The sequence below is a fragment of the Melanotaenia boesemani genome, chromosome 11, assembly GCF_017639745.1.
Source record: "Melanotaenia boesemani isolate fMelBoe1 chromosome 11, fMelBoe1.pri, whole genome shotgun sequence".
Lineage (NCBI taxonomy): Eukaryota > Metazoa > Chordata > Actinopteri > Atheriniformes > Melanotaeniidae > Melanotaenia > Melanotaenia boesemani.
Window position 1 is genome coordinate 22,268,088 of NC_055692.1, and position 24,883 is coordinate 22,292,970.

At 40.1% G+C, this 24,883-nt stretch overlaps 1 protein-coding gene across 4 annotated transcripts in view; it reads right to left on the reverse strand.

Moving 5' to 3' along the window:
• The window catches only part of kiaa0825 (KIAA0825 ortholog), a 115,326-nt gene that overhangs the window by 54,395 nt on the left and 36,048 nt on the right, over positions 1–24,883 (reverse strand). For 2 of the 4 annotated variants that reach the window (XM_042000325.1, XM_042000324.1), the window contains exons 16-23: positions 22,427–22,606; positions 18,669–18,899; positions 18,257–18,561; positions 17,951–18,057; positions 15,468–15,612; positions 13,984–14,139; positions 13,605–13,664; positions 12,389–12,483 (exon numbers count right to left, since the gene is read on the reverse strand). In XM_042000325.1, the coding sequence (XP_041856259.1) occupies positions 12,389–12,483; positions 13,605–13,664; positions 13,984–14,139; positions 15,468–15,612; positions 17,951–18,057; positions 18,257–18,561; positions 18,669–18,899; positions 22,427–22,606 (1,279 nt within the window). The remainder of the gene's footprint in view (positions 1–12,388; positions 12,484–13,604; positions 13,665–13,983; positions 14,140–15,467; positions 15,613–17,950; positions 18,058–18,256; positions 18,562–18,668; positions 18,900–22,426; positions 22,607–24,883) is intronic. The other 2 variants (XM_042000327.1, XM_042000326.1) reach the window with 1 other exon arrangement.

Consider the following 24,883-nt stretch of genomic DNA (forward strand, 5'->3'; position numbering starts at 1 on the left):
AACATGAGACCAGTGAGTCTTTTTGTCCATTATTAGAACTGTTTCTGCAACAGCAGTGTACTTTTTAACTCACTAAAAATGCCTTACTGCCTTTAATTTGCAAAATAATTGTGTTTAGCTTTACACTTACTGTTTCTTCATAATGATTAAAAAACTATCACTGTCTGCAACAGGCATCGTCTACTTTGGGATAAATGTGAGGCCTTTTACATTTCCCACATTGCCGCAGTGCTGAGTGCAACATGCTTTGTCCACAGTTCAAGGCATTTAAAATGAACTTGCATTACCTCATTCATTTGGCAAGTGTTCATTTCATTGAGGCACTAGCTTTATGGCCGTGTTATTTTTCTTGGGTTGAGGTATGCACAACCTGCGTGCAAAGAATTGGTGGATTTATGGAGGACTAATGGTTGAAGCAATTTTGTGGAAAGTTTGTGTGAAACAAAGGGCATGCCTAAAACCCCTCACATTTTTTAGCTCAAGCTAATTTTAACCTTCATTATGTGAGTAGCACTGAGTGTATGCAGAACAGCAGAAAATTGATAGTGTGGAAATCAATGTGTGGAAGTTTTGTCAATTATTATTTAGCAACAGATTTAAAAAAAAAAATGTCATTCTGGAAACTGTTTTAGTAATTAATTTATTTTAAATACTTGTAAATTTTTAAAATTTTTCTTTTTATTTCTTTTTTTGGAATTTTCCTTTGACAATCATTAGAACATGCTTGGTCTCATATTGGCAAAATTACATCATATACACTCACATATGGAAATAGTTTGTAGAGCACCTCTTTGAAATGCCTTTGCAGTTGGCAGGCTCCAAGACTACCGCAGGCATTTTGACTTCTCAACTAGGCATGTGGGCATCAAAACTATGTACCCTACAGACACCCATTTGGAGGATATGTTTAGATTTTTCTAGGAGAGAACAAAAGATAAAGACAGGTGAATACAAGGTGTTAAGGCTGAACTTCTACTCAGTGATTTCTCTTAAGGATCTAAGAGTGACAGTGTGTTTATGTGTGCATGCGTGTGGTTGTAAGTGATGACAAGTTGGAGAAGAGAAAAGGAAAATATGACAGCAGGAAAGGACACACCTTGAGAGAAAGAGAATGAAAGAGAAGAGGGAGTTGAGCCACCTTTAAACTTCCTCTCCTATGTCAAATGAGCTTTAGTAGAGGATGAAAGGCAGGTAGAATTCCATATGTAGGGAACTGGGAAGGTCTCACCTTGAAAAAAAAAAAAAGACCTAAGAGGAAGGTAAAACCTCCAACAAGCAGACTCTTTTATGAGACACATGTGCAGGAAGGTGCATATGAAGGATAAAGTCAAAATGGAAAGGGTGCAGAAACCTTGAAAACAGTTAGGGGCAGAGGGAAGGTCTACTGCCCAGTGATGAGGATGGCTCTTTTTAAAGGACTTATTGGAGATATACTCAGTCAGAAGGGTGAGGCAGGCAGACTGATTGCAAGGTACTACCCCAGGGTTACACTGAGACTCAGGGAGGACATGCTAGACACACACGCATATACACGCATGCAAGGCTCTAACTCAGGGTGAATTCACAGCAACCTTTTTTATTCGAATTCTAGTTTGTTTGCTCTGAAAACATGCTTAGTTTGGGGAAATGTGAATAAGCAAATTAATTCTGATTCGGATCAAAGAAGCAGACTTGGTCCACCTACAAACACAGGCCTCAGCCTACTTCAAGCAGACCAAATACAGGAAGAGAGCTACAAAGCAAAGTCTTCTCTCATCTTCTCCGCCAGTATTTCTTGGTGTAGAGCCGCCTCTGATGGTGAATGGAACACGTTATCTCCATAGTCCGATTTGTTAGTGCAGTGTGAAGGTAATCTGTCTAGGGATTGGCTCCCCCTAACTAAACCGAGTCTCCAGTTGTACTGAGTCTACTGGACTATCCTAGTGTGAATGCAGACAAATACCAACCTATACACTTGCACGCACAAATACACACACCATTACCCTATGTATCCCCCATGACCACTTCTTCTTCATTACTAGTTAAACTCAAGATGAAGATGAGACAGATTACAAAACAGATGGAGTGATAGGAGACCTGACATGAAGAGACAGGACAGGGAGGCTCGACAGTAACCTAAATGTCCTCTTCTATGATTGTAACTGGCATCCTTATATACTGCCATGTATCAGCACAATATGCCAAATAAAACTACTCACTGTTCAATCTGCTGTAAAGGGTAGACCTGTATTCATAATGCCAAGGGGTGAGGGGCAACTAAAAAGCAGAGATGCTTCCAACAAGTCTAAGTCCTGTCTACAAACAATCCATCAAGATCTCTAAATGTCTCCTGTGGCAAATTCAATAAAACAGACTTTTCTTAACAGTCATGACAAAGCAAAGACATTGAGGAAAACAAAGATGTTTTTTTAAAGAAAATGAAGGAGGAAATTATTGATTTCTGCAAAGTCAATTCACCTCAGAAAAAAAAAAAATTCAGCGCTGTGCCTGGGTTTTTTTTTTTTTTTCCCTTATGTCAACTTGGGCTAACATCAAAAGCTGTCACATCAGGGCCATCCCATATATATATATATTCAGATTTAGATCAAGGGGGGCGTTCCTCTCAATTACACCCCACCAGGTCCCTCCTGGAGGATCAGTCTCTCCACCCGAAGGCAGAGGAAGGCTACCCTCACGTCCACCAGGGTAAACCCCAATGTACAGGCACTAAGTTGGGGGGTAATGAGTATGCCCACATCTGCTCTGCGCCTCTCACTGGGAGCAACTCCAGAATGGAAGAGGGTCCAGCCCTTCTAGATGACACTGGTTCCAGAGTCCGGGTAAAGTGTCGAGGCGAGTTCAACTATATGTAGCTGGAACCTCTCAACCTCGCACATCAGCTAATGTCCCTTCCCTGCCAGAGAGGTGACGTTCTATGTCACTAGAGCTAGCTTCTGCAGCCGAGGATCGGACCGTCGTTATATACAGTAACAGAACAAGAACATATGTCTATTCTTACCACAAGTTTTTAAAGAGAGGTATATGTTAATCTCATAATGAGAACTCAAACTGCAAAATTATTTGTTTTTTTTTTACCAAATTATGGCAATGTCATTTGATAATTAACAGACAGATGTTGGATGCAAGATTGCCTTGCAGATGAGCCAGCTGAAAGCAAAGCCACAATGTAGCTGCAGCTGATCACAAACCAGTGCTGTAACAAAGTCTTTCATCATGTCAAAGTGGACTGACACAAACACACACAGAAGCACACACACAGTCTTTCAAGATGCTTTCAACCATCAACATCATAGAAGGCAGATAAGTGTGCTTTCTTTTTTTTTTTTACAACAACCATTGGGGAGGTGAGAGGCCTTGTAGTCAACATGCTGAAAGACTACTCTGTGATCAAAGACTCAGAAAAACATGACCCATGATGGTTTGTCTGAGAAGATAGCAGAGAGGGGAAGCAAGAGCAGGTAAAAGGAGACAGAGTTGAAACAAACATACAGTAAAGAGCTACAAAGGTTGGGAAACCGAGTGGGAGGGTGCAAGCACACATTTGCCATTTGCCACACAGACAGCTTACCATACAGACCTATAGCTTTTTGATTATTGCTAATATTATCATTTTATCTTAACTATTTTTAAGAGACTCTGGACCTATTGTGTTCTACTGTAAATAGCACATTACAGGGTGCATTTTGAACTGATTACAACATAATGGATCTGAATTACTGATAGTAAAAGTATGGCATGGTGACATAAGAACAACCCAGAGTTAAAGCAATATCATGCAAATTGACATAGTAAAGATTTTTAAAATCTGTAAAATAAATATTCAACTGGAGATTGCAAGTAAAACTCTTAAGGTCCTGTGTGGCCAAATTAGAGTTGAGGAATAGCAATCGATAGACTTGTTCTCTGTCAGTTTGATCTAAGTCTAAACAATCCCCCTTTCTAAGCTCTATTCTTCAGTATTAAATAGGTTTTAGTAGCAAAACCATGTAAAGGTAGGACCAGAGCGCCGCTGAGTGAAACTGGGAGGATACTGATAAGTAAGGGTTGTTTCCAGCTGGACTCCTGCTGTCTTTAGACAGAAGTGTCAAGAGAAGTGCAGCTCTGTGTGCACCTGTAATACCACAGGTGCAGAATGGATGGGAAGATTATTTCAGTTCTGCAAAATGAGTGCTCTCTCTCTCTCTCTTTCTCTCTGTGTGTGTGTGTACTTTTTTTATGCAATGTGAAAAAACAGAATCATGAAGAAAGGACAAAAAAAAAAAAAAAAAAAATTAAATAAATGTAGCAAAGGTTGCTGGACAAAGGGTAGAGACACAGAATACAAAGATGACTGCATTAGAATATGAATCCAGGGCCTTGGGCAGTCTTGGCACTTAAAGAGCCCCTAAAGTCAAGTGTCAACTATTATGTGCCATCAGTGGTGACACAGGGTCACAGAGCAGACTGATGAGGTCGGCAATGGTACTCAACCCTGCTCTCAACATGCACCATTTAGTTGTACAAAAAGGACTATCTGTAGAATACAGGCTTTGAAATGACAGGAACATTTATCCACCCCTGTTGCATATGCTATGCTTGTACAAGATGAAACACTGTCTATGATATTCAATTAGATGAGGGGAGTCAATATTTGCATAGACACATTCAGCTAATGACGTGATTTTTTACATAATATGTGACATGTGCATTAACGGTGGGAACATTCACAGATGTACCTCATTTCCCCCGATTAACTTTCAAACAGGTACAAATAAAACATACAGGCAACATGCTGAATGTATAAAATGCTTCAGTTGTTTGCTGCTAAACCAGCTCTGTAATTACCTTAAGGATGTTTTAATTGTCACATGTTCTACTCTTAATATTAGTCAACGCTTTAGCAGCTTTCCAAGTGAGATTGATTGGATAAATCAGTTGGAATTATGGGGAAACAGGAGGCCTGCCAATCAGAAATGTGTTTATGTGTGTGTTTTTTTTAGTGTGTGTGTAGTTGTGGGTGTGCCAGCGCATGAGCACATGTACATGTTTGCTGGGATGTGTTCATATCGATGTGCGTGTGAAAGTGCTGTATATAGGGCTGACAGCTGGGCTTGTTCAAAAGGCTTACTGAGCATTCTGCCTGTTTGGGAAGCAACAAGCGCACAGTCTATCTGAACAGGGATCTAAAACCTCTGTCAACAGCGTAGTACAACTGGTGTAAACAGCCAGTGAATCAACATGCGATCATTCACATACCAATGGAGAAGAGCCTGATCTATTTTACAGTTACGTGCTGCAGGATCACAGATAAGAAAGATGAAAAAAAAGACAACTCAAAAAGAGTGTTAATAAAAAAAAGTGTGGATGAGTGAGATGTGTTTGCATATGTTAGTCTGTGCAAATAGACTTGCTGAGTGTGGAGGTACTGTATTTCCTTTTGGAATCTTTGTGTGTGAGTGTGTATACACAAGCATGACACCATACCGTGTGTGTGTAGACATGTGTGTCAGTCCATCAGCATGTCGGCATCACAGCCCTTCACTAAGTCCCAGATTAACAGTGACAGGCAGAGATCCCTCTAATTATCTCTTCCTGGACCACATGCAAATGGCAGAGCCAAGTCCAAAGCAGCGATTGGCTAGGGCTGGTTGGGCGCCACCGATGGGCTAATGAGCCTGGCGACAAGATACAACCACATGATGTACCACCAAAGCAAACCCTTAAAGTTTCACACAGAAGGACACACGCTATGGTTTAGAAATTTAATATATGACTTTGTCTGGAGTGACTTATACTGGACGAGTATAGCGAGCTTCAGCATGTTATATTTAACTAATAAAAAAATTCTGGAATCATAGAGATCTCTCATTTATCCCACAGCTTTATTTGTGTCTCAAGAAACATATAGGACATACACATAAAAAATTCAAAACTGTATATTTTATATGTGTGATTAGTTTTGTAGTGTCATCTTTGAATGTAACCATCAAACAAACAAACACATTCTGTTAGCTAAAAGTCTAACTCAGTTTTGTCTCCAGAGGGTTTGAATAAAATATGCCACATGGAATAGTGAAAAAGAAGGAAAAACATACAATGATGAACAGGAACAGACGTTGCAAACTGGCTCCTGACAATGGGCTGCTGTAGTCAGCTAAAATCATCTCAGCAAATCAGTAGGAAACATGGCAACAGTGTCAAACACTCTACCACTTCTTGAACAGAATCCCAGTCTATCTAAACTAGTTGACAAAACTTGTTCCAGGGGCGAAATATGGTGCTATTTTGCTGACAGAGCTCACAAAAATTAAATACACAGCAGACATCTAGAATTTGAAAGAAAAAAAGTTGTTCCAAAGTGAGCAAAGTCAGGTGTAGTGACACAAGTGAAAAACTGTTAAATTAGCAATATAATTACTGAATAATAGCATTTATATAGTTTATATAGGCTCAAGCAATCTTGCATGACAGTTGAATGCTGCAATGCTCCAACTTCACTGGTGTCATCCTCAAAACTCTGGCACCATAACAGGAGAAATTCCTTCCCTTGAACACAATTATCCACAGTAAAGACAAAAGCATAGCTTCCCATTGTTGTGTGGAATACTGTCTTTATTTGCAGCATCAAATACCCAAGTGTATTTCAGGAGCCTTGGGACTTGCCATTTTTAATCAGAAACGGGTGGCTTTGTCTTATCCCAGCTCCATCCAGCATTTCTATCCACCCTTGGAGGGTTTTGCAGTAGATTATGTAGCATTTTTTTTTAGCTGTGGTGCTAAAATCTCTCCAACTATTTATCCACCCAAGGTTTCAATTTGGAACATTTACAGAGCTTGCTATTTATATTATGAAATGATGTGAAATTATAATTAAAATAAAAGAAATTTAAGAGGTCAGGAGGAGTAAGTTAACAATACATAAAGGATAAGCAGATAATTCTGCTGACAAGCTTGCCTTGTGGCATCAGTACTGAAAGTTAGAATAGCAGTTTTACACTTTCAATAATCAAACTAAACAAAAAAACATGCTCTTTGACTTTACCAAACAAGAATTTATGCTCCATTTTCAACCTTCATAGAATGAATGAATTACAAGTTCTGTAGTATACAGTGGAATCTGTGTAGCACAGGTCAAAGAAAAGGTGTTCAGCTGTGCTGTAACCACATAGAGCAGATCAATGTACAGTAATGACTGATGGCTCATGCCCTTACAATGGTTTGCCCATGACCACTCTCTGAGAAGATGGATTCTCCTCGACCCTCGAGATCGTTTTTAGAGGGTCGAGACAAATATTTCAAATGTATTACGCTAAGGTTTCATGCTGGAGGTGAGAAGAGGTAAAGGGAGAGTGAGAGATAAATACAACAGAGGGGAAAGAGAATGGGTGGGGAGGAAAGTGCAGCCTGCCTGCCTGGCTGACAGTTGACTCTGTTGGATGTGACTTTCACAGTCTGCTGGCGGTTTGTGTGGAAGCCATCACATCTGTGACTGGCCGTTTGATTAATGAGCCTCTCAGCTTGTCTGTGCAGTTTGAGGAGGGGCCACGGCCTTATCCCAGGCATCACTGATTTATTCGCCTTTGGAGCAAACCTCTGAGTATAACACACACTAAAGCGTAATGGTGAACACTCACACCCATACAGGCAGACACATGTACCCCCTCCATGCTAATCTTACAGTATACAAGTCGGTCCAGCGTAGAAGCACACGCGCACAGGCAGGGATGGAAACAGACTGACGCGCACAAGTTCATCCCTCTTCTTTGCCAACTGCTTACGGCTAATGAAAACCTCAATGTGTCAGTGCTGTCCAGGGGTAGCGAAGACAAAACACGGCATGTATAACCAAGCAGACAAAAGATGTATTCTGTCTTCACCAACACAAACTCCCATCCCTAGCTGTCAGTCAGTGGAAGGGACACACAAGGAGAACGACGAAAGAAGAAAGAAGCCCTTCCTCAATGACACATCACACTCTCCTGATTTTCAAAAGTGACAAGTCTTTTGAATTCCTGGCCTCGCAAGATAGAGAGCCTGATGATGGCATGAGAGTATCTCTTCTTGTTTTTTTGTTTTTTTTGGCAGTGGCAGCCATGAAATGTCACTCTTGCTAACCTTGAAGCTCTTTTCTCCTGTATTGTTTAATGCTTCCAAGACTAGGGCAACCAACTGCTCAAAATTGTTTGGTAACGCTGCCTTTTAAGTCAGATAAATGATTCAAGAAATACCCCCTTCTACATAAATGTGCATTAGTGTGTGCATGCTCATGTACTTACACACCTGCACAAAGCCCCAACAACCACAAGCACACACACTCGCTCATTCCCTGAAGCGTAAAGTAAGACCATTAATTCAGACACACTCAGATCCAGCTTTTCCCCAGGTTGATCAGCGTCCGTGGAGGAAGACGAACATTCTGACATATTTGTTTTTATTTTATTCCCAAAGAAAAAAGCCCACCATATGGCAGCACCCAAGAACAGATGGCGATTGCCCACTTCCTGAAAGCACAAGCGTCTATCGCCGCAATTTAAGGAGCTGCTCAAGCAAGAGAATGCCACAGACTGGCATTTTTCTACAAACTGCTATTGTTATGGACCTGAGGGGTAACAGAAACAATGAGAAGTGCAGAGGAACAGCTTAAGTGTTTGGAATTTATATTGTAGCTTACAATATCAAGCTTTAAAATCTGGATGCAAAGTAAAAATCTGGATTTAAAAGTATAAACTCTGTGGGTCACTACTACTGGCACTGAGTTGGTGGTTACTCAGAAAATTAGCTCTAAAAATAACTGAAGCCACTACTTTATATTCATGGCAGGTCAGTGTAAGAAATCCTCCCAATTGTCTCATACTAGTTTTAGGAAGGATACTTGGAGCAGTTGAACTAGCAGATCTAAGCATGGATGTCCTTGAATGATATGAGGTCCATATGATGGAGTGGAAGAATGCCCTGTGACACATGAAGCTTCATCCCTCATTGCTGGCTACCCCTTATCAACCAGGTCAGAGGACCTTCTCTGACACACAGGCACCGGAAAATGGTTTCAAAAAGTCACCTTGGCACATGACAGTTAAAATGTGACTTTTGTCTGCGACAATGCACCATACCCTTTCTGAGGCTTGTTTTGATATTCTTTGGATAGAAAAGAAAAATGATACCAAAGACTTTGCCACATAAAGGCCTCGCAACACAATCAGAAGACAAAAGAATGAGAAGGGTCAGAACTGCTGCCATTAATTTCAACCGTTGCCGACGCTGACTTTATATTGAGTGTTTTTTTTCCCAAATGTGTGCTGAAATAGAATAAAGCAAAGACTATTTCAAAAACTGACTAAGGACAGTACAGTTGAGTTTGCAGATTCCTAAAAAGTATTCAGTTTCACTTCAATCACTTGGTACTTAAACATAATGCATTTCTAACAAAGCATGGCTCATAACTTTAAGTCAAAGAGGGAAACAGGGTCACATTTCAGTCATTAGATCACAACAACTATTACCACCGTGTACAATTTGCTCAAAGTTGAATGTCAAGTACATATTTAACCTGGAAATGTAACTGATTTCTGCATATTGGAGAAAAAACTTTTCTTTGAAACTGCTTACATACTGACAAATGAAGAGCATGAATAAACATCACATTGGTTGATATAAATCAGAAATGTACTGTAGTCTTGTTGAGTACTGCTCATGGACCTTGATTCTTAAATACTGTATGATGTGGTATGTCTCTTCTTTCTGCAAGTCAATTGTTATTCAGGCTAGCTGGAATCATTTAAGCATAGGTGACTGAAGTGTTAGAAAAGGATATGTTAGGGTAGGAGGCACAAAATCTAACATGTAAATAAAAATGCATAATATAAAACACGTAAAAGAAAAAAAAAATACATAAGAAATTCTAGATAGGCTCATATTCTATTATAGATTGCTAATATAGATAAGACCTTCATCATCCAACTTGCAATAAATTCTTGCAGCTGCAAGCAGGACAGTCAGCCTTCTCATAATTCAATAAATGTTCGCCTGCCATTAATCCAGCTAACCATTCTACATATCACTACATCCCTTGTACCAATCAGAAAGTACCTAACAGCGCGAGCCCACAATGTAGTCAGTAAATAAGTAGGCTTAAAAGTTAGCTTGCACACAAGCAATCCATCTACCCATTCAAACAGCAAGCCTGCCAGGAAGTCAGGTCAGCTAGTCAGCCACTCAACCCTGGGGGTCCTCCAGTATTAATCAGTCAGGTTTCTGCTGAAAAGCTCAATCTGCAGATGATGGATGAGCCATCATACTAGGGGAACTGAAGTGGCAGGTGACATAGAAGGACACACACACCTGTATAAATCCACTCTCCCTCCTGTCTGGCCCCGATGTTACATCGTCAAGGTAGCGGGGTGAAAGTGTATGTATATGCATGGGGCTGTGTGAGTGTGTTTGTGTGTGCAGACACAAGTGTCTCAGCATGTGTCCTGTTCTGCTAATGAAGTCATCTGAACAGTGATTTAATAGCCCTGGTTTAAAAGCCTACCGCCCTTAACTCATAGCCTTGCTCCATTAGAATGTGATATAAACCCTGGGCACAATAACTGTCCTGCCACTATAACAATATATTGGAGGCCAGTGGGCTGCACTGCTAACTCACAAAGTCCAGGGAGCAGAGAAAAAAAATACTAGCTGTGTACAGGGAAAGGAAGTCATTCAAGGAGACTAAAACTTATAAGATAGAAAATGTGGATGTGGATCTCACAAGGTCAGAATGATAGCCGTAAGATATATGCTTTGGTTTGTTCAGCCACTGGAGATGGTATAAGAGTAATTGTTGTGGAGCCTGTGTGAAAACAGCCGAGGGCACTTCAGCCTGTGGTTATGCAGAGAGCCTTACCCTTATCTGCTCTAACAAATGGATCAGTGGATCAGACATCAGTGTGCTTATCCCGTGAATGGCCTTCTATAGCTTGAGAGATATTTCTGAGTCACAGATGGTTCTGAGAAAAAGTTTGACAGCTTACATGTCGTCAGCCGTGAAACGAACTTCCTGCTATGTGCGAGTGACTCAGGCAGAACCAAAGCCATTCTCTAAATCCTCCATGAAATCTGCTCCTCTGGCCTAACAAAGAGAGGCTAATGAGGGAAATGACAGAATCTAAGACACTTTGATACTGTGAGATTAGGGTGAATTATATAACCTCTCTTCCCCATCTTTCTCATAATTTTTATTTTTTTTTTATTTTTGGGGGGGGGGCAACAAAATTGGCTCCTCTTTTTCTTTATGTCACTCCCAATCTCTAACCACAAGTCTAATCTCTCTCCATCTTCCACTATCTCACTTAATATCCACCTTGTTCAGTTTCTATTCATGAATTCCCAAAACCCTAATTTGGCTCAGTCAAGCAATGACAGTATCTGTTTTACCATGCAACAAAGCAGCACATAAGGAGGGGAAGAATGGAATATGCATGTGTGGGAAGAATGGATAGAGGCATGAAGGCGAAAATGCTCGTCACAGAGCAGCACAGAGCTGCGTACTTCACCCTTATTAGGCCTGTGTCCTTGGCAGATGCAGAGCTTGCCCTTTGTTAGAAAGGTGTGTGTGTGTGTGTTACAATGGCAGTGATTTAGAATGGATTGGGCGTAGGCGTGGAGACAAGGTGCAGTAGCCCCATAGCTCCCTGATAGCTGGCAGCGTGACAGCTGTGAATGGAGAACAGGGAACAGCCTGAAGTATTGCAATCTAATATGTGTCACATACATGCATAAATATTTATGCCTGTTGCAGAGTAGAGCAGGAGAGGAGGGAGAACAGGAGGATGGGACAGGAGAGGTGGTCTTGGTTGAAAATTTTCAATCAGGTGACACAAGGATCTGAGCCAGCCGGTCTTTATCCACCATCAATTCATAGGGCTTCAAAGTAGCATATGATCAGACATAAGTGTTACCTAGCATTTCATATATGTAGCCAACCACCTAAAAGTGACAAATGATTGATTTTTATTCTCAAACACTCATTCAAAAGCAATTATTTTGCTCAATTTATCTTAGTTTAGCTCAAACTGAGATGATAAAGAGAGGTCTTTATGTCAACATGACTACTGGTATGGGGGTCTGAGTACAAAAGTGAGGTTTGTTTTAAAGTATAAGGATTTAAATAAATGTTTCCCAAGTCTTAAAAAAATGTTTTAAATCAACAAAATATCAACCTTTACCAAAATAAGTGTGATAATTTTGCCTTATTTTAGCAGTCCTAATGCATGTAAGAAAAGAATCAGCTTCCACAACTTTACCTCCATCATCAAAATCACAGTGAATTACAAGAAATTTGAAGCACTGATCAAGAACACCTGGACTATTTCATCTTTATAAGTAACACAGATAAATGGATATATGTACAACAAGGAAATTATTTTACCTGTTGGCCAGCAGACTTTTGAAGGTGATCTGACTCATGCCCTCATAAGCTGGCAGCAGTCTCGACCAGTCCCATGCCCAGTCAACCACTGCAGTCTGTTGATGTATGAGGAAAGCGTATTGTTAGTTATTAATCAGGGTTAATACCATCAGTGCATTACCGCTCCAGCTGGGACCCACTAACAAAGGAGGAGGGTGGGGCCGGGGGGGTCTCCAGCACAGGCCACTGACATCAGGCGATCAATCATGTCCACACAAGAAGGTTTTTATTCCAATAAGACAGCAATTAATTTATAAATCCATTTGGGGGGATGTAGCCATCATTTATAGAAAGATAAATCAATTTTTGGAGCGAGTCGTTACTCTTCTTGCTATGCCCTTTTTTCTTTCCATCTTCAATGGAACTATGCCAGCCCCTCTCATTCTCCATCTCTTTCTTCGTTACTCTCTCTCTTTTTGAAACACACAAGCACACATGGAAAAACACACTTGGCACTATCACCATATTGGGAAAGCAAATAAAAATCAGATTGCTTTGATTGCAAAAATGTCACTCTAAACTCCAGGCTGAGTTTTATTGACAAAAGGAGGAGAACTCTACTTGTTCCACCCATCCTTCCATCCATCCATCCATCCCATCAGTTCCCCTCTTTTTCTTCCTTACAGTTGATTGATGGGTCTAACTTTTTTTCTCCTCCCTCCATTTTATTTGACAAACAACACAGGCACCTGAAGCGGAGAAGGCATTTTAATCATTCTCTTAATAGGGTGTTTCTATGCAAAGCTATGCAGCCTCCTGTGATAAGCCGAAAATAGGCCAAGACTTGGGATTAAAATGCGTCTGCTCCTGAAAAAACAATAGCAACAAGCACAGCTACATTATAAGGGATCACATACATTTAAATACATCTAATACATTTTTAAATAGCAACAAGACTATGCAAAGAAAAAAAAATGCATTTGTTTATTGTCTTGTGTGACATGACCAGCATATCCCTTGATAAAAGAGGAGAAGCTTAAGTAGAGGTACCTGTATCTTGCCTTTATGGAGAGAAAAATCTAACAATTAACTGAACATCACTATGCCACTCCTGGGGATAGGTTTGCGATAAGAGAATACGCGGTTCAAAGCCCAAAAGAAGTGCACTTTAAGACTGCACTCTCCTTTAACATTACTCATTTCTTTATGAAAAAGAAAATTTCTTTTATCTTTTCACCTTTTCAGCATTCTTTTCTTCCTGCAAGGCAAGCCCCCTGCTCGGAAAAGGCAGCAACCTCTGGGAAACACGAAAGCCAAGCCCCAGAAAGACCTGACAACTTCAGAGACTGCTGCAGTATCCAGTTCACTAGAGACTCAAAACAGCTCCTAACCTTCAACATTAAGCAGCTGGCCTTGGTTAAAGTTAAAATGACACCACACTATCTGTGACAAGTACACCTACACAGTGTAAAGTCTGAAAAGTTGAAGCTCACTTGAACAATTACCTGAATAGCTGTAGAATTGTAGAAGATAAATCACAGAGCTAAAGTAAGTAATAAATATAAATTTCGATAACTGAATAAACTATAATGATAACATGATGAGGCTCAACAAACCTGATGCAACTTCTTTTTGCCAATGTGGTCAAACTGAAGAAGAGGGTTGAAGCGGGTGATGCCAGCAGGACACTCTGGGCCAACATCAAAGCTCACTAAGAGTGGAGTGTCATCTGGAAAGTCTGAGCCCCCATTCAGTTTAGACATCAACAGCTCCTGCACCCAAGATGTGACAGGAAAAGATAACACAGAGGAGATAAACATCGTAACTGATATGACTGACAAGGTGTATTCTGTAAATAAAAAAAACATCCAAACTAAGACCATGAGAGAGTAGAAACCACTAAAGTCAAAAGGGTAGGATACAAGTAAACTAGCATTCCTCAAACTAAAAGAACAACAGAGCATACTAAAAGGACATTCATCATACACACACTTGAATTATTAATAATGATGATCAACGTCTCATTACCTATCTTTAGTTTGGCTGACCGGGCAGAAGCACACAATGCTTCAGTTCAGACTTCCACTGCGCTTGTCCAAAACATGTGCAGAAAGATGATAAATGGTCTGCACTTATATAGCATGTTTTTAACCTTAGAAGGTTTGGTATATATATATATATACACATATTCTGGTTGGAGGGTGACTATGCAACCCACTTTTCCACTGCAGACATGTTGCCCCATGCACAAATCATAAAGCCTTCAACTCATATTTTTACTAACTTTCTTCAAACAGCCTCATAAAAATAGAAATTAATTGTAGTTGGTAGTAATAAACAGACACAGACCAAAGAAAGAAGCTTTACTTCTGCAACCTTCTCTATGGTTTACATAGTGAAGGTGTTTTACACGAAGCACACCATAAACTAATGAGTCTGCGTACAGTATATCTTTAGGTGTGTGTTGATGGGCACCCTGGTGTGAATTCACTATATACCCATCCATCAGCTTGACATGGCCTCTGAACCTTCTCTCTCTCCACCTCACCAGCAGTCCAGTCCGTCCCTGACCGGCATGTTCTTGCCTCGACCTTGGTTCAGTGGAGATGCTGGGGCCACAAGGAGACAAACTCACACCGTTCTTGGGAATCTCACTTACATTTTCTCAAATTGCTTCAAATTACATCAGCTGCACATGGTGTGTATGTGGGACACCATGTTGTATTGTAATAGCCAGGACTACATCGGTAACAATCACAGGAGCTCCAACTGCACCCCAATCCTCATGAACAAGTATTTCCAATAAACTTCAATTTATGTTAAATTGTGCCATCACATCATTGCTCTGAAAGATCTGCAAGAGAAACATCTGCTGATAAAATGTTAAATGTTTAAGTGATTTCAGCTAAAACAATTTTTTCCTCAGTAAAAAAGAAAAAAAGAAGGTTTGCACCCTAGAGGTCACCTGCACATGAGAAGATCAGAGCAAGCAGACTGCACACAGGCAGCAGCCCTCTTCCCTCTGTCTCCCCCTCCTGAACAGCCTGCGGCCTCAGGCCAGCAGCCACCTAATTGCTGGGGAGAGCGAGTGCTTCCCTACCTCATTGCCTTGGATGATGTGATAGATCTGCCTCAGGTAGTTGCTGCCACCTGCTTTGTGGCAGACCTCCAGCAGCATCAGGCCTATTTTCTGCTCAGTCAGTTCAGCTGCAGCAACTCTTCTCTCTGCTCCTTGCTCAAACACACTAAGAGAGAAACAGAGATAGGTAGAGGAGAAGATGTGAAAGAGAACACAGAGGGAGGTGAGAGGAAATAGGAAGCGGGAGAGTGTGAGCTCATATCTGATTAACACCTCTGGCTTAAAGAAGTATTTTCTTGTTAGAAGAAGAGTTTTGGACTAAAAATTGAAATTTGTCATTCAACTGAAAATTATATAAATATCACAACTTTTCAATTTCAAATTAATACTTTTTTTTCTGTCTCCTGACAATCCATTCACTCCACAGGGTAAATTAACTTAAAATGTAATTCTTGGTAAGGAAAGAAATAACATTCTTCTCAAATATCTGAAAACCGCGAAGTCCAATGAAGGCTAACCCAGGTGAAAATAAGTGAGAAATACAAACAAATTATTAAAGGTTCAACAGCAAAATAATTTTCACCATTTTCATTACAATTCATGAGATACATAGAAGAGTCTGACCAGAGGATGCTGCTGCACTAAAAATGATTGGTGTGGTTGTTTTTAAGCATGTATATGTATGTGTGTGTGTAATTGTATGTCAAGGTCCCCACACATGTACAGTCCCCAATCCTGGCAGACACCCGCATCATTTCCTGCCCTTCCTGTATGGACGGGTATCACACTACCGTCCATCAAATCTTCTCCTTCACATACACTTCCTGTCATTGTTCCTTCTCCCTTCCTCTTTCCCTCTTCCCCTTTGTAATTATAAGGTGGCAGAAGCTGTGTCGCCTGTCAGCCAGCCATTGGCTGTTTGACATTGAGGGTGGCAAAAGAAGAGGAGACCCGTCTCGTCCATGTACATCGCCTCATTCTTTTGCCTGGCGGCCTGGCGGTACTGTTGTCGGCGATGGTGGCTGTGCATCCGTGTCAGCACCTGCGCTGTATCCTTTCCTGTCCATCACTGTGCAGGTGAAGCAGATGATTGGATTCAGTCAGCAGGGTGATTAATGAGGGCCCCTCCGGATTTGGGACAGCCTATCAATCATGTCATTAGGGCCAATGTGCCCTGAAAGAGGCAGACCTCCGCCAAGGAATAACTGCATTCATCTTCATCTGTGTATGCATCCCGTCAGCCCAGCCAGGGTCACCATGATGGAGAACAATAATCTTCTCCTCTACAAATTACTTTGCAAAGACAAGGTGGGTGGCATGGAGAGGGGGTTACAGTTGGGGTAGGAAAGAGGGAAAGTGAGATGAGGGAACAGAGGAGGGCTCGTGAGAGGGGCAGGGGATTTCTCTCTCTTTTTTTCATTTTTTGTCAAGGGTTTTACTCTTGTGTATTTGTGCATGTGTGGACGAGATGCCAGTGAGAGAAGTGCCAGGAGTTTTTGGAGTTATTACATCTACAGCTCGCGCTCCCTCTCTTTCTGACACTGTATTCTGATTGTTTACAAGCCAGGCGTCACTTCCCTGTGAAGGTTAGTTTAATGAATAGTAATGATCCCACTGAATGCCTCCGACAGGTGATACATAATCACTCTTCTTTCACTTTTCCACTCAACCCTCCTCACCAACCCCGCACCATCCCGTCTGTTCTCTTTTTTCTCCCCCTCTCATCCTCTCTTCCTGTCACTGTAACAGACAGTATTTCCTAGAACTGGCCATAATCCACTCAGTGTTTTTATTTATTAATTTTTTTTAAAGTTGTTACGCCACTAAATCACCTTTTTATGAGGATGGATGCACCCAGAGTTTGTTATGATGAAGTGAGCGACCAGAAACACCGTTTCTGGGAACGAGCTACAAAACACAAAGCCAAAGGTCACCGATCACCCCAAAATGAAAGCTGTTTTCCCATCATTCCAGCCTGCAGGCCACTCAGTCAAACAGCATTGCTAACACATCATTTACCACAGCAAATACATCAAAGATTCATTGTTGCTACAGATTTAAAAAATGAGCTTGATGATACAATAAATCAGATGCTCGATTAAAAAAAGCATATTTGTGTGTGTGTGTGTGTGTGTGTGTGTGTGTGTTTTATTCAGCATCTTCTTCCAATGTCAAGTAGCTGAAAAGCGCATTGGTCAGTTTGATCAGTGTAAACCTTTTCCTTCACCACACTATCAGTCTTCAAACTCCATCATTTCATCAATGAATCACAAAATTTAGATTGGGAAACTGATTTTATAAAAAGGCATTTTTGCAATCAAAATGCTTTCAATAAAACTATAACTCATTTTTATTGAAAGCTGACAAGAATAGTTTCTTCAGACTGAGACAAGTGATGAATAAAAACCAGCACTGTCCTGTCTGCACACAGTCATTAATATAAATTACTATCGGTAGCACTCTGACCTTGACCTCAGGAGGAATCCTTTCAGGTGGCCTCTCACCTGTCTGTGCAGAGTTTGCGGGCCTTCTGCAGCTGCATATTTATCCACTTGGGTCTTTTTTCCTCCAGAGCCTGAAGCACTTTGTGCACTGTGAGTTTCGGAACGCCCTGTCAAAGACCATTAAGATAAATGAATAAATGCAGGGTACACATCAAAGCAACTATGAGTATAATTAGATCATAGTGGGCACGCAAGAGATTACATTCCAGAGACAGCAAAAAAGCTCAGTCTTAAACTCAAAAAAAAAAACAATTAGAAATGAACACTACTATCCTTACTATTATTGTTACTGACTAAATCCTTTACCTTTTGTTGAATGCTCATGGCTGCCCGTAGGCACTCTGCCAGCAGGGACAGGCGGTCCTTTGCCCCACGGTCCAGAGCCAGACCACTGATCTGTTCTAGTGTGTCTGTGTCCTCCAGGCCCTGAATCAAGCAGCCCAGCAGGGCCCAAAGCAATAGGCCCACTGAGCGCAGCTGCCGGGAATGCTGGGAGAGGTGCTTTTCTGCCACTTGAAAAAGGAAGCGGATGGAAAGAGGCAAGGATGCTACAGCCAAAGGCAGGTTGGTGAAAATGAAGGATAATGCTTGAATTGCTAAAGATGTGGCAGCTGGAAGAAAAAAAAGATTGTTAGGTTTGGGAAACAGTTCTAAAATATTGTTTAAAAAAAAAAAAAAAAAAAAAGATTTTAAAGTGGGACACCTAGTCTCTGCATACTTTTTGTGGCAGTGTCTTTTCCCTGTGCATCAAGCGTTGTATAGTTCCAGTCTTTAGGTATTTTCGCCAGGACACTCTCTGGCACATGTCGTCTTAACAGAACCCCTCTAGACTCCTCTGTGGACTGCCAACCTAAAACCATGGACGCCAGGTGAACTAAAATGCTGTTGGTTGACTTGGTCACAATTGCCCGGACACAGGTGACCATCACAGGTACTGTCCGCACCGTGTCTGTTAAAAACGGCAAACAAAGAGAGAAGGTTAAAAAAAAAAAAAAAATTAAAACACATACGTACTTGGAAAAACAATAATTAAAAGCACTAATCAGATGTGTTAAAAAAAACAAACAAAAAAAAAAAACAGGTATTCGGCATGAAAATGTTGGCGGCTGAACTTAATCAAGGCTGGTGCACCCTTGCAGTAAGGTGTATGTTGAAGGGTTGTCATGCTCTCTCTTTTTTGTCTTTTTTGAAGCTACTGGCATTTAAAAAAATAAAAAGGGATAAAGAAAAACATATAGAAACTGTATTTTCCTGAATGTGACTAGCAGAAATCTCACTGACAGTAAATAAAAAGAAAAAAAATTAACTAACAATCATGTAACACAAACAGGTCTTGCAATACAGCAAATGTAAAGTTTAGGAGCTTTCCATACTATTCTGTTGGTCCTATGCCATTACTACACTAATTATTAACCAAGGATATATCAGATCAATAAATATGCCAATACCTTGACTTAAACATGAACAGTGATTGGTACCATGTTAAAATGGGTTACACTTCATTATTATAATTTTTGCTTTGACAGTTAGTCTGTATCAGAAATTATTCAGCTTTTGTGTAAATACAAATGCATATATGGTTTGATCCACAGAGCTTAAGCATTATCTTGAAATATTTACAATGAGAGCAAGTACAACCATTAATTTCAGAGGTTTCATATGAAACCCAGATGTCCTGACAATAGAACACCTACAGCCTTCATGAAGTGCACTGTGGCTTTCATTGCTCTGCCCTTTCATATCCTGCTAGTATTAATAACAAAGCATCTACTGCATGAAGTTGTATGGCACCCATAAACTTCCTACAGCTCTAGCTGTAAAACCAGAGGCTAGAAAAGAGAGAATTATTGTGGTGGCACTGGAAGTGCACTAGAATCTCCAGGGACGCCTGACAAATGGGTGACCTCAGAGCCACAGAAAAAGAGGAAAGTGGAACAGAAAATGATATGGCTTTTTGAAGGAGAAGCCCTGTGTGGAAGGTGTGGTCTGGACCTATTTTTCAAAGTCACATGGTTCTCAGACTATACTGCCTGAACTGTATCGACTGGTGTATTGATTTGACTCAACCTTCAACAATGTGATGAAACATGAGAGTAAGTGATGAAATAGTAAACTCTCAACGTAATCTTCGAAAGTTAACTCGGTGAACAGTTTAAATAGAAATGGGGGCACTGGGGGTATCCTGTAACCAAAATTAAAATACAAAGATTTGGAACAGTCCAATAATTAAACTAATTACCCTGTGAGGATAAAAGATGATTGGATGACATTGAGAATTTCTCTGTGGCACATTCTCTCTCCCTCTCTCTCTCTTTCATTCATTCCCTCTGTCGACCCCTCCTGTGCTCCATCTCCATCCAAATACTCTTCTCCAATCACTCTAATTTATGCTACGATAATTACCACTCACCCAGGATATAGGAATTACCACTAAAAAGAGCGCTCTACTCCACAGGAGCTCTGATTAAGCTTGACAATAAAGCTCGCATCAGAGAGAGGCAAAAAGATTTGGGAAATTATTGCAGTCAATGAAACAGTCATGATTTAGTTCATGTGCCCACAATGACAACAGTGGCTTTGAGAGCCAAGATATTTTTTTAAGGGAAGTTTTTCTTTGGATTTATAGTTAATACAGTTTAGTAAAAATATCGAAACCTTTAGTGCTCTTTACTTTGATCTTTGTCTGAAGAAGGAGGGAAAAATCTAAATGAATAGAAAAAAATTAAAAACACAATAACATAAAGGAAAAACACAAGCAGAAAAATGTCTTTTCAATATCTTCTTTTTCCAGCTTAGCAAGAACTTTAAAAAGCACTGGCTTGATACTTTTAATAAAGCTTGTTGGTGCATTCAGCTGTAAAAAAAGAAAAAAAAAAAGGAGAGCAGCTTGCCTTCAAACCCAAATAAAGTAGGCAAACTAATTATAAATTAAATCTGGGTAAAGAAAATTCAACATTTGCATGTAAACACATTTATCATATATCCGCTAACATTACAAACATTTATGTTAACTGTTTAAAAGTTGCAATAAACATAAGAATTATGTTCTCCCTAGTCATGATGGTAAACTGTGAGGGACCATTTTGCTGTTCATGATTCACCCCTAGTCTAAAATACAAATTTCATTATGTGTGTTTATTGAAGATGCCAGTACCCTTAACAAGACAATGCTAAAAACACTGAAATGAATTTACCTTAAACAAGCCACCTATGTTATGTAAATGTGTGGATCATCTTACATCTCACAAGCTAACTTTCTATTACAAAACTTCTTTATCTAAGCATGCCAGAGTTTTCACAACTTAGACTGCCTACATGTTCAGGAAATAACAAATTCAAGAAAAAAATGGTTAATTTTGTGAAAAATAAAGTTTCAGCTTAGCAAAGCAGACATCACAGGATTACAAACTTAAAGAATCCGATTTCAGCTCTGCAAACTAAGGAGCTGAGCTGACTCTGGTTTCATAACATGGGTCTGTTTTGTAAAGAGACAAGTTAAAATATGGCACAGCAGCATTTTACACATACTCAACCAGACTTACTGGAGTAACTACAGTTAGTGGACTGACTTGTGCAGAGTAATGCTGAGGGTCATCATCAACATTTGCATCTACAGTGTCAATTTTACACCTGGTAGTGACAAAATCTTACCAGATACAACTTGGATTAAAGGAAAATGTGCTCCTGATTTTAGGTGTGTGGACTCTCTTCTTCCCCACTTTCATCACTATGTCATCCCAACATCAGCAGGACATGCCCATAAAGTTTAGCTTTATGCAAATACTAAAAAGCCATGGACCCCCTGTCCCACCCTGTGCTAAAATCATGCTTGCTTTTATGCTTTCAAAAGTCAGAATCTCACCATAAATCATGTATTCTGGTTGAGACCTGCCCTTTGAAAAAACCAAAGTTAAATTAACAACATATAGCCTAACTTTTTTTTTCTTAAAAAAGGGACAATGTGTGGACATTAATTAATCACAATGGCTCTGAATGTTCAAACCTTCCTGGGGGACCCACTGGTTTAGAACATAGTTCACTCCAGAAAAATTCTAAAATTTTGTGTATCTCCAGTTTTCATTTCTCATTTCAAATGTAAGCACTGGTTTAACCTACTTAATTTCTGTCAAGCATAAAATTTTAAAAAGATCTTTTATATTGGATTTTATCATTTTTTGTTTTCTAATGATTACTCTGGGTAGTTAATAACATATTTTTCTATTATGTGACAACTTGAAGTTTTATCCTAATTGTAACGCTGCTTTTCTTAAAATAATTTAAGTATGCAATTCTGCTCATTTTAGAACTAAACTGTTAAGAGACTTTAAAGCTTTTTATTTTAAACTTGACAGCATTTGCCATGATGCAGAATAGCACAAGCTCAAACTGTTTTCAAAATGTATCATGTCTGTATGCCATGCTGTGGTTAATGACCCCTGAACCACAACATTAAAAAGCAGCTGTTTGTTACTTTACCTGCCAGTGTGTAGAGATGTTCCCATATGTGTGCTCTTTCCAGGTATGGCTGAAAGGCCTGAGTCAAGGCCTTGGGGATATTATTCAGAGAAGAGAGAACGTTGAACAAAGCAACTATGAAGTCATCTCCTGCCTTGCAATTCACTGGGGTTATTTCAGAGCCTCTCCCTTGGCACAAATCTGAAAACACAGTTAGCCTGGTGAGAAAGCTTTGGCAACAATAGAGATATATACAAGGATATTCAAAACCTCAGTGAATTTACAAATTCCTGATATTCCAGGCGCATGCAAACAATCAGATGTACAAAGAGATGAAAAGGCTTACATATTATGTACACATACACTTAAGGGAGTGCAGATAAGCATGAAATCTGTTCAGTTTTTTTAATTATAATCCTAAAAATACCAGCTCTATGCAGTTACATAAATAAAGAAATAAAACTCTATCCTATGAAACAGCATCCTGATTTTTGTGAACAAAAACACATTGGAAAATGTCAAGGCTGCCCAGCCTAACACATGTTAACAGAAAGGGTGAACAAAAGACAGTGTGGAACAGAGGGGTAAGAAAAACCCACATCTGTGCTAGATGGAAAAAAAAAGAAAGACATAGAAAAAAGAAACAGATTCCAAAGCCCCTGGCTGTGGGATCCACAGTATATGGAGACAGGAAGTGAAAAAGAAGAGGTTTAGACAGGGTGTCCTTCTGGGGTTTGCTGTCTGAGAACAGGGCTGAGAATGGAGGTGCGTGTGTGTAAAACCCATATGGATGTCTATATATGTGTTTTGTGTGCTTAATAAGAGAGTGTGTGTGTGTTTAGTTGACAAGGATTGCTGAGGAAAGGCCCACTGCTCCAGAGGTGGCAGACATCCAGAGGTCTGTCAGTCTGCAGTGTGGAGATGACAGCTATTTGTACTGCAGAGTGTGTGTAATGCAACTGTCAATGAGGGGGCGCTGTGCTGTGATGGAGGGAATCAAGCCTTCCTTCTGACGAATGCTGGACTATTTTTGAAAAGACAAGGCAAAATTAGCCACGTACAGTGACAGATCAACCAGTTTAATAACATTCAGGTACCACTACTGCTTGTTTGTATGAAAACTGATTTCCTCTCTTACGATCTTGCTATTTCACAATCACACATCTCACTTGTGCACTCAAAAGTGGAAAACCAACCTGATCTACAATCAGCCTATTAGGCGACATTATGTTGGCATCTTGTTCGCTGCCTGTCTGGTAATTGGTATTTAAAAGGAGAGTGTTATGGATATCACTGCTGTGGCTGCAATGGGCCAAGGAAACGGGGATGACTAACATTAATTTCCACTTGAGGTGCCGGAGAGCATGGCAGGTTAACTAGGTGCCTTTTAATAATGATCCCATTACTGAGCAGCAGATGACTTCAGAAAAACAGATGTCAGTGCGCTGGCACATCTCTGGAGTTTCCGCTACTCATGCAGCACACAATAACTCCAACATGTTTTTTTTGTTTCTTTTCTGATTTCTCAGTTGCTTTTCTGATTTTCCCCTTCCTCTCTGTATTTGTGCTTATCCAACCTTGATACACAGCCAGTACATACACCTGTTTATCTTCCGGACAACCAGTCAACCAGTCACAAGAGCCCTTTCTGCAAAGCTCTGTAATTGGAAGCAGACACACTGAAGATAATAAAAAGACTGTGTGTGCATGTGTGTAGCAGGAGTAGCATGCAGGCTAATTATGTCTCTGCAAATGCAAAAACTGATTCTAGATGAGGAGGGAGTATATTTTCAAATCATAAAAAAATGCAAAGGTCATTTAGTTGGCTGGCCAGCTCTCGACCAAATTAGCACGTTTGAGTTACAAGGTATTTAAAAACAAAATAAATAAAAATAAACAAAAAAATAAAAAGTGAAACTAAGGACAGAAATAGTTAACCAAGGTTAGCATAATAAAAAAGTGCTATTTTGGAAATGTAAAGCTTTAACAAAAGCTGAATTTAAAAGAAAGTTAAATGAGCTGAAAAAGGTCTGACAGCAAGTGAACTAGTTCAGTGCAGTTATCTGTTGGTAAGTTAAGTGTAAAATTTTTATCAACAAAGAACAGAGACACCATGCACATATGGAGAAGTGCAGTGGCTTATTGCAGCGAAGGCATTCAGTCAAGCTGTTCCTTCTGTCTGTTTGCATCCTGGTTAATTACCCCGTCACCGCGATAACACGCGAGAGTCAGCGCTTCTAGTGCTGATTTACAGCAGCGTGCAGTGAGAAGCATCTCTGAGTCAAACTCACACCAAGCACGAGAACAAGACAGCGAGAGTTGTTATTAATGAGGTCGCTATAATGTGAATTAATGTGCGAGTGCACAACAGTCTTTAAAGGTTAGACTGTTGCCGTGTGGAGACGAAAGAAAGGAATAGAAAATCTTTAAAGGTCAGGGCGTGTGCTTCGCCCAGGCCTGTTGAGTGTTTATTACTAC